Source organism: Podarcis gaigeae (genome assembly GCF_964106915.1).
Source record: "Podarcis gaigeae genome assembly, chromosome: 6".
NCBI lineage: Eukaryota > Metazoa > Chordata > Lepidosauria > Squamata > Lacertidae > Podarcis > Podarcis gaigeae.
In genome coordinates, this window is record NC_139682.1 from 881,188 (window position 1) to 890,564 (window position 9,377).

At 55.6% G+C, this 9,377-nt stretch overlaps 1 protein-coding gene across 2 annotated transcripts; it reads left to right on the top strand.

Moving 5' to 3' along the window:
- The first annotated feature begins 815 nt into the window (after positions 1-815).
- On the top strand, positions 816-8,653 carry TNNC2 (troponin C2, fast skeletal type). 2 transcript variants are annotated; one of them, XM_083744791.1, is made up of 6 exons: positions 816-1,209; positions 2,639-2,690; positions 4,202-4,345; positions 4,443-4,557; positions 6,868-7,004; positions 8,371-8,653. In XM_083744791.1, exons 1-6 carry the CDS (start codon positions 1,207-1,209, stop codon positions 8,400-8,402), a joined length of 483 nt encoding a protein of 160 aa, XP_083600917.1. In that variant the 5' UTR covers positions 816-1,206; the 3' UTR covers positions 8,403-8,653. The 2 variants fall into 2 exon arrangements, with proteins under 2 accessions (XP_083600917.1, XP_083600916.1); XM_083744790.1 differs by having other exon boundaries at positions 1,086-1,218.
- The last annotated feature ends 724 nt before the right edge of the window (positions 8,654-9,377 follow it).

The window sequence follows — 9,377 nt, forward strand, 5'->3', positions numbered from 1 at the left end:
AACATGATGCCCAGCCTGGAGAAATGGGGCGGAGGAAAGCTTTTCTCCTTCTCTCCCATGAAGCTGAATGTTGGGCAGATGAAAGGAAGGGCTTCTTCAGGCAGCACGGAAATTAAACTCTGGAACTCCTTCCTGCAGGACGCAGGGATGACTCACGTGGGAGGAGAAGGCTCTGGAGAGCTCCTAGCCAGGATGGCTCTGCTCTGCCTCTACAGCTGGACACAGAAATGATCCTGAATCCCTACTGCTGGGAGCCACAGGACAGGGCAGTTGCTCTCTTGCTCAGATCCTGCTAGCTGGTTTCCCATAATAGCCACCCTTAACAGGATGCTGGACTAGGTGGGCCTCTGGCTCTTCTGATGTGTCTTGTGGTCAGTGACTTTCCATGGACTGAGGCTGGGAAGTGTGGGAAGGAGAGAGAAAGGGTCCAGCAGATTCTTTGCTCTCCGGCCTTCTTCCTCTCCTTCCCTCAGAGCTGTGGCGGAAACTGGATCCCTTTATAAACAAGTGACAGCAGGGGGGCCTCCCCTGCTTGGGTGCTCAGCAGCTTAGCAAAAGAAGAAGGGTGCCCCCAGCCCAGGCAGACCTGGGAGGGGTGGGAGGGGAGCCCCACTCCCAGAACAGGCCATTCCTCCACTCGGATGGGCCAGGAGGTTACTCAAGAGAGCAGGCTGTGTTTCAAGACTTCCCAGCCCTCCCTCCATCCTCAATATATGGGATGCTTGTGTCTGGAGAAGGAGGAGGACACCCACAGCTTTGTCCCTGCTATTTTTAACCCCCTGTTGGCCTGGGGCAGGTGTGCTCAGCGGATGGGCATGTACAGTCTCTGGGCAGCCTGCCTCCAGCTCCTTATCCTTCTCTCGGGGAGGTGTTGGGTTTCCCCCCAGGGCACCCAGACCCTCCCCGCCTCCTCCTCCTCCAGCTCAGGAGGGACGCAGCCAGGAGTGGCTTGGCTAAATTTGGCTAAAAGGCCCTGCCGGCCAATGAGCAGGCAGGGAGGGAGGCGATTGGCTCTCCGGAGACCCGCCTCCCGGCAGCGTCCAATGCCGAGGGCCTGGGCAGGGCCCCGCCCAGCGGGCAGAGTACAAATGGCCCTGCCAGGAGCCGCGGAGAAGCTTTCTTCCGTCGTCCGCCGGGGAGTGGAGTGGAGCGGACGCGCCGGGTCTCTTTCTCTCTGTGGGTTGCTGTGGGGTCTTTCCTGCCAACATGGTAAGCATGGTAAGATATGGGCACGTGTGCCCATTTTTGACGGCGGCGCCCAGGACGGTGGGAGACACATCTCCTCCCGGGATGCCGGACCGGGCCGCGGATCGTGCGCAGGTGGTGAGATGGACTGGTTGTTCGCGCGTCCGATGGGACAGGCCGGCGCCGGGGCCCAGGACCAGCACAGACCGTGGCGGGAGACGTGGCCAGGACACAAGCACGGCTCCCGGCGGAGCTGCCCTGTGTGGGGCCGAAGGGCAGGAGTGGCCCTTTGGCTGAGGCTGCAGGGGAGACGGGGGGGGGGGGAGCTGGGAGGGGGCAAGGCAAAAGACCGAGGGCTGGGATGGGGTCTTCTTTATTACTGCCCCCGTGGAGAGGGAGGGCGAAGAGGTCAACCGTGGCTCGGGGTGTTGGGGGGCGGTTTTTGCTGGAAGAGAGATGGGGGCAAATGGGGAATCTCCTTGGTTCTGGGTGGGTGGTGGGCTGCCCTGGGGGGCACTGCACCCCTCGCAAAGCCTGGCCAAGGACACGAAGGATGGCGCCGGATGGCCGTGGAGAAAGCCAAGCCGCCGGTCATGAGAACCGGCCGGGAACCCTGCCTGCCTGCCGACCGCTGAGCTGCAAGACCCGGCTCGAAGGAGTAACCCAATCTGCCAGCCGACAGGTGCTGGAGCAGCTGGCTGGCGGCCTGCTGAGCACCCTAGAAGGAGGCAGCCAGCGGGCGCTGCTAAGAATAGCATCCGGCGGTCAAGGAGCACCATCCTCTCCTCTGGCCAGCCACCGGGAGGTCCCTCTCTCAGGACCCAGGAATCCTGGCAAAGTCTAAAGGAGCCTGAGGCTGCTGCGCAACCTGGGGCCAGAGCTGGCTGCCTCTGCCAGGGGGCACTGGGACCTTGGCACTGCAAGAGGCCTTCCATGGGGACCCACGCAGGGGCTGCTCAGGGAGCAACTGCCTTTGTGGAGATGGGCCGCCCAACCTCTCGAGCTCAAGGGATGCTCTTACGGAATCGGAAGGGGCCCCCGGGGTCATCCAGACCAACCCTGCTGCAATGCAGGAGCCACAACGGGAATCCCAGCGCTCCTCCCGTCCCCTGCCGCGAGCACCTGGCACTAGCAACCCCAGCCGCAGAGGGCTGGGTGCCATGAATCCCCTTCTGCTGTGCCACCTGCAGAATGCCAGGAGGAGCAAGCCAAGGCCAAGGTTGGGTTGGCGCACCAGTGGCTGGCAGTCCCCTTTCTGGTGATGCCAAGAGAAGGGGCTTTTTGTGGGCTGGGGAAAGAAAGTATCGGGAGAGAAGCAAACACCTGAGGAGGAGTTGGCAGCAGCAATGGCAGAGTGGACTGCAGGTAGCAGAAGTGGGGAGGGCATCCCTGGGCATGGCCCCGGCTGGGCCAGACTCTGCTCCCTTGGTGACTTCCTCCCCTTGCCTTGCAGACGGACCAGCAGGCGGAAGCCCGGTCCTTCCTCACTGAGGAAATGATCGCGGGTGAGTTGAGGGGCATCCCCGGGCGGCACGGGCACAGCGGGCACCCTGACTCGGCCGAGGAGCAAAAGGGCTGTGTTGGATGTGGGCCAACTAGGGAGGAAGGCGGGGTAACCACAAAACGTCATAAACTAGTACTTTATTTGCTGGCACCCCGAGAGGCAGTGTGGTATAGTGGTTAGTGTGTTGGATGAGGACCTGGAAGAGACCTGGTACAACTCCCTACGCAGCCATGAAGCTCCCTGGGTGTGGCCTTGGGTCGCTGCCTCCCGGCTTGACCTACCTCACAGGGTTGTTGTGGAGATAAAGTGGAGATAAAAGTGGGAGGCGAAGCCATTTATACCCTCTTGAGCTCTTTGGAGAAAGAAAGAAAAAGGTTGGATATAAACGTAAGACTAGTAAGAATTAATAACCCTGCCCAGCCATTCCACAAGTGGCTTTGGAGGCTCAGAGGATTAACAGATTCCATGATGGGTGGGGGAGGAGGGGAGGCACCCAAAATATTGCCAAGCCCTTCCAAAATGGACCCCTAAATTGCAACCAAGCAACCGTCTTCCTCTCATTTGGGTGGCTCCTGAATCTCCAGCTGCCCACACAGAAGGGGAATGCCTGGAATCCGGGGGTCCAGGGCAGAGAGGCAGTTGCTGCTACCCCTAAGTGTGGGCCTGCTGCCCCCTGCAGTTCTGACCTTGTGCTTAGCAGTTTCCCCACCCTAGACCTCCCCTGGCCAAGGACTCCCTCCGACCTCTGCATAATAATTAATAATAATAATAATAATTAATAATTAATAATAATAATAAATTTTATTTATACACCGCCCTCCCCAGCCAGAGCCGGGATCAGTGTGGCTAACACCAATAAAATCACAGTAAAAACATAATAGGGGGAAAAGGGGGGGGGGGGAGAGACCAATTTAAAATACAGGTTAAAATGCAATCTAAAATGCAGCCTCATTTTAAAGTAGCCGATAAATCAAGACCATAAGGGGAGGGAAACATAAGGGTCAGAACGAGTCCAAACCAAAGGCCAGGCATGTGGGTTGTGTGAGGTTTGAAGCATTATCACTTGGGGAGGGGTTGTCCTTCTCCTTTCCATTCTCTGCCTGAGCAGAGCAGGGATTGTGTGCATGCATGGGGGTGTGTGTTGTTTTTTGGGGGTCCTCCCTCCAAAGGAGCTGATCCCACCTGCAGAAGCTCCATGAGATTTTCCACAGAATGACACCTTCAGGCTAAAATGCAGAGGGGTCCGCATTGTGGGCAGATGGTTTTTCTATTATTCTTTTTAGTGCATTGGCAAGCCCATTTCCCCCTCTCCTCCTTTGGCCCTTTAGAAAGAATGAAAACAGTTAGAACTGTAGTCAGAAGGGACCCCTAGTGGTCATCCAGCCCAACCCCCTGCCACACAGGGCTTGCGGGATCTGGGAAACCTCCGAGTTGACTTGGATGTCGGCCCAAACTTTGCTCTGGTTCCTGCTAGGCTCACCCCCCTAACCCCCCACTCTCCCCCCCCTGCAGAGTTCAAAGCCGCCTTTGACATGTTTGACGCGGACGGGGGCGGCGACATCAGCACCAAGGAGTTGGGCACCGTCATGAGGATGCTGGGGCAGACGCCCACCAAAGAGGAGCTGGACGCCATCATAGAGGAGGTGGATGAGGATGGTGAGGAGGGGCTGCATCGGGGGGGGGGGGTGAAGGGAGGCTGAGAGGGGGCCGGAGGGGGCAGCCCTCACCCTTCTCCCGGGGACCCTCCCTGCAGGCAGCGGAACCATCGACTTCGAGGAGTTCTTGGTCATGATGGTGCGCCAGATGAAAGAGGATGCCAAGGGAAAAAGCGAGGAGGAGCTGGCCGAGTGCTTCCGCATCTTTGACAGGTGAGGCCGAGATGGGGGGGGGCAGCAGAAGCCCCTCCTGCCTGGAGAAGGGCCTGAACAGCTGGGGCAATGTTCAGGTCACACACAGAGATATTTATGCTCTGCCAAGACCCCCATTCAAAGCTCCACCATCAAACGACCCTTATTGTCAAAACAAATGTGGTGTGGTTAGAGTGTTGGGTGAGGACCCGGGAGACCAGGGTTCAAATCCTCCCCCTACTCCACTGTGAAGCTCCCTGGGTGTGACCTTGAGCCCGTCGCTGCCTCTCAGCCTGACCCACCTCACAGGGTTGTTGTGGGATGGAGAGCAGAACAACGTAGGCCACCTGGACCTCCTTGGAGGAGAAAGGTGGACTACAGATGCAGTCAGCAAATCAGTTCTGTCTGTGGGACTCTGGGTCTGTTGATGCGGATTTGAGCAGGAGAGTTCCCCTGGTCAAGATTGAAAACCAGGAAGGGGTGGGCACCCTTTGTTGTCCCCGCCTTACCTCCTTCACCGCCAACCATCCATGCTGGGGCACCACAGAACTGAGATTTCCCCCCTTGCAGCTCTTCCCAGAGCCGGCATTCGCACCTAGAGCCCAAACAGAGAGTGAGCTGCAGTTGTCACAGAAGCTGCCTCTTCTCCTGTTACCTGGAGGCTAATTCTGTCCGGTCTCCTTTTTCACCTCCCGGCAAACACTGGCAGCTTTTGAGGGAGGAGGAGCCTGACGAGGCGAATGCCAAGCACAACGGATAGGATCTCCTCCTGCACCTGCAAAGGACTTGGCTGAGCTAAGTGTGAAAGGTGCAGAAGGGGGTCCCGGAACCTCAGGGGACCCAGCGATCCTGGCTGCCCAGACACCATCTCCCTTCACTGCTTGGTCCCTGCCCAGCTGGTGCCAGGCTTGGAGGGGAAGGAAGAGTTGGGGGTCACCAACCCTGGGGTGCCTGTGTGGAATCAGAAGGCCACATGCAGTCTCATCCTGGCACGCCAGTGGGTAGCCTTCCCTCACCCCCAGTCTACCACAGGCCAGCCCATCCAAAACACACAAATGGTTCCATCCAGAGAAGTGGGGCAGGGGGCTCCTGCCCGGTCCCCCCCCCCACATGCCGGTTGTGCAGCCAATAAACCAGCTGAATCCAGACAAGACGGAGGCTCTGTGGGTGATCGGCTCTCTGATCTGGGCGCTGGTGGGGCATCTTGTTCTAGACAGGGTGGCACTGCCCTCAAAGAAGCAGGAGCGTAGCTTGGGGGGGGGTTGCTCCTTGAATTGCCATTGGCAGGTGGCCTCTGCACCACTGTGCCACCTTGGGCCACTCCTGGAGAGACAGCTTGGCTCCAGTGCTACTTCAGGGCCGGCTCTTGCAATGCTTTCTGCAGGAGACTTCCTGGCAGGGAGAATATCAACTCTGAGAACAATTAGCACCCATTGCTTCTTGTCTTCTGGGCCTGTATTAGGGCGTCAAGGCTGAAGGAACACCTCTTCCCACATGAAGCTGGCTGCATTTTAAGATCTGCAGAAGGTTCTCTGCTAGGGACTGCTTTTTTAAAAAACATTTTTTATTAATTTTAACATATAAATTATAATACATACCATAAAACTTCACCACTTATACAATCTTTTTTTAGACTTCCGTCTGCACCTCTGATGATCCACCGTTCTGAGCACCTCTTATGCATTTCTTAAATTCATATTGCCTTTAATTATCTTAACTAACCATCCTCCCCTTTATCCATTTGTGCAATAGTTCCAATAATTCACCTCACAAAACTTCTTGCAAACCTGCAAACGTAGTCTGATCATCACAATTACTTTTCAAATAGTCTATAAATTTACACCAGTCTTCTGTGAATTTCTGGTCCCACAGATTTCGAATCCTTCCTGTTGGTTTATCTAGTTCTGCATAGTCCATTAATTTCATCCTCCATTCTTCTTCTTCTTCTTCTTCTTCTTCTTCTTCTTCTTCTTCTTCTTCTTCTTCTTCTTCTTCTTCTTCTTCTTCTTCTTTCAACCCTGGCAAGAAACGGCTAGGGACTCTTTCTTGCCTTTCAAAGTACTTCTCTGGTCTTCCCAAGGATTGGAGAGCAGAGAAGTCATAACCCCCCTTAGGAGAAGACAACGCCTGTTCACAGGAACCCCGTCCCCACAGCTGTTCCCATAGAGTTGGAAGGGACCCAGCGGGTCACCTGCCCCCGTTCCAGCCCCTCGATAGCCTTCTTAAAGTGGGGTGCCCACACCTGGCTCTGATCAGACTGCAGTGATGGGTTTAGATCAAGAGCTCAGGGCTGCCTCCTTCAACACTTCTCCTCCCCCCTCCCCAAAACAGGAATGGAGATGGCTTCCTGGACGCAGAGGAGCTGGTGGAGATCTTCCGGTTATCCGGAGAGTCTGTCACTGAAGAAGAGATCGAGGAGCTCATGAAGGACGGAGACAAAAACAACGATGGCCGGATCGACTTTGACGGTGAGTGGGGCAGCCAGCCTTTCTTTGGAGCTGAAGAGGGTGGGGGTGTCCGGCCAGCTCTGTGACCCTTCCACCAGCCCCACAGGCTCCCTGTCCCACTGGGGAGGGCCCTCAAGGCACACACAGCCTCCCCGCTCAAGCAGAATATGAATTTTATATACAAACAAGTAAATCCCTGTTGGTGAGGCTCCTTGACGTCCCGGAAAAGCAAAAATTTGATCCTTTTCCGTTAGGTAAAGGTAAAGGGACCCCTGACCATTAGGTCCAGTCGTGACCGACTCTGGGGTTGCGGCGCTCATCTCTCTTTATTGGCCGAGGGAGCCAGTGTACAGCTTCCGGGTCATGTGGCCAGAATGACTAAGCCGCTTCTGGCAAACCAGAGCCGCACACGGAAACACCGTTTACCTTCCTGCCAGAGCGGTACCTATTTATCTACTTGCACTTTGACGTGCTTTCGAACTGCTAGGTTGGCAGGAGCAGGGACCGAGCAACGGGAGGTCACCTCGTCGTGGGGATTTGAATGGCCGACCCGCAAGTCCTAGGCTCTGTGGTTTAACCCACAGCGCCACCCACATCCCTAATCCCTTTTCTGTTAGGCAAAGATAATAAGACGACCTGGATGCTTGCCAGATTCTGTGTACAGATCTGTAGGCGCAGACCATCCCCCACCCAAACTAGTTTTTTAAGAAAATCCCCAAACTCGGTTCCATGGGTGACTCTGGCCATCTCTCTGTGGTAGCTTATCTTAAAAGTTTTAAGTGTCTAGATGCTTATCTCATTTATAAATTTTAAATTTATTGTTGAACATTGTTTTAAATGTTTGCTTTCCTTCTGGGACTGAACCCCCAAGTGTGTTTTATAAGCTGGTCTCCGACCATAATAAATCATCTATCTATCTAAACAAGTAAATCAATTTCCAGCTTCGATGGAAATACAGTGGTACCTCGGGTTACAGATGCTTCAGGTTACAGACTCCACTAGCCCAGAAATAGTCCTTCGGGTTAAGAACTTTGCTTCAGGAGGAGAACAGAAATTGCGTGGCGGCAGCGGGAGGCCCCATTAGCTAAGTGGTGCCTCAGGTTAAGAACAGTTTCAGGTTAAGTATGGACCTCCAGAATGAATTAAGTACTTAACCCGAGGTACCACTGTATGCTTCCCTCTTCCTTCCTGGACTTTGGCAGCTGTCGATTCTGGCCAGAGCCCTTCATCTGGGGGGGGGGAGGTTGTTTAGAGTTACAGCCAGCCCCGATCTGGGTGAGGTTGCTGCCCCCTTGAGATCCTGCTGCTCAGGACTGTGGTGTGTGGAGTCTGCGCTCCTTGCCCCCTCCTGTTTTGGGACTGACCCCTCTTCCGTCTCCCCCTACAGAGTTCCTGAAGATGATGGAGGGTGTGCAGTAAAGCGACTCAATACATTCCTGCAAAGCTGGGGGCCGCTGCCAGCCGCCAAGCCGGCCCCCTCTTGCCTCTGCTCCAGCCGCCAAGCCTCGCCTTTTGAGCTGCCCCCACCCCTCCAGTCCTGTTCCGGCCTGCTGCTCCAACACAGCTCAGAGACTCGTTTCGGCTCCGCTTTGGGGGTGCCCACCGACCCCCCAAGCCTGTGATGCTCTGTTTATAGCACTCAACACATCAATAAAGAGCAAAGGACTGGAGCTGAGCATCGTCTGCAGTGGGGACCTGATCCAGACTCAGGGCAGGGGGAGGTTGATGGGAGCAGATGGCTGGGGCCTCTGGGTGTGGGTGGACCACGAATGCCACCCCCACCATCCCACATTGTGGGGGTTGGACTAGATAGCCCTTGGGGTCCCTTTCAGACCTGTTTCCCTGAGCCCTGACCTTTGGGCCAGGCCGGCTCCTGGCAATGGGGGGAGCTGTAGTCCAGCAACCTGGAGGGGGCCACAGAACCCTCTCCCCTCTGGCCCGGCTTGTAAATCAGGCAACCAAAAATGGGAGGGGTGGTCTTCTGGTGGGGCATACAGAGATCTTTTCCTGGGGCAGTTGCACACCGTGGGGGCCACATCTGCAAGAGAGTCAGTCCATTTGTATGGAAGGCAAATCGAGGTTCACTTCTCAATATCTGCTTGCAGATTTTAAACTGCGTCACTCCACTCCACTATAAATCTCAGGCAAACTTCCAAAGTTCTTTGGCCCCAAAGACTCCAGCAGGCAGAGGAGGTCTCAGCTGAAGGCTCAAAAAAGGCGAGAAAGGCCAGTTTGCTTCAGAAAAGCAACTGGAGCGACATTCAGGACCAACAACAGGACAGACCTTCATTGGAGGTTTCTTAGATAGCAGTTGTTGTGGCCACCGGCCAGGGATTCATAACAGGGGGCTGGGCTAGAGCAAGCACCCCCAAACCCGGCCCTCCTGCTGTTTTG

Coding starts and splice junctions, on each gene's coding strand:
- TNNC2 (XM_083744790.1), top strand. Junction 2,691..4,201: donor CACTGAGGAAATGATCGCGG/GTGAGTTGAGGG, acceptor CCCCCCCTGCAG/AGTTCAAAGCCGCCTTTGAC. Junction 7,005..8,370: donor TGGCCGGATCGACTTTGACG/GTGAGTGGGGCA, acceptor CTCCCCCTACAG/AGTTCCTGAAGATGATGGAG.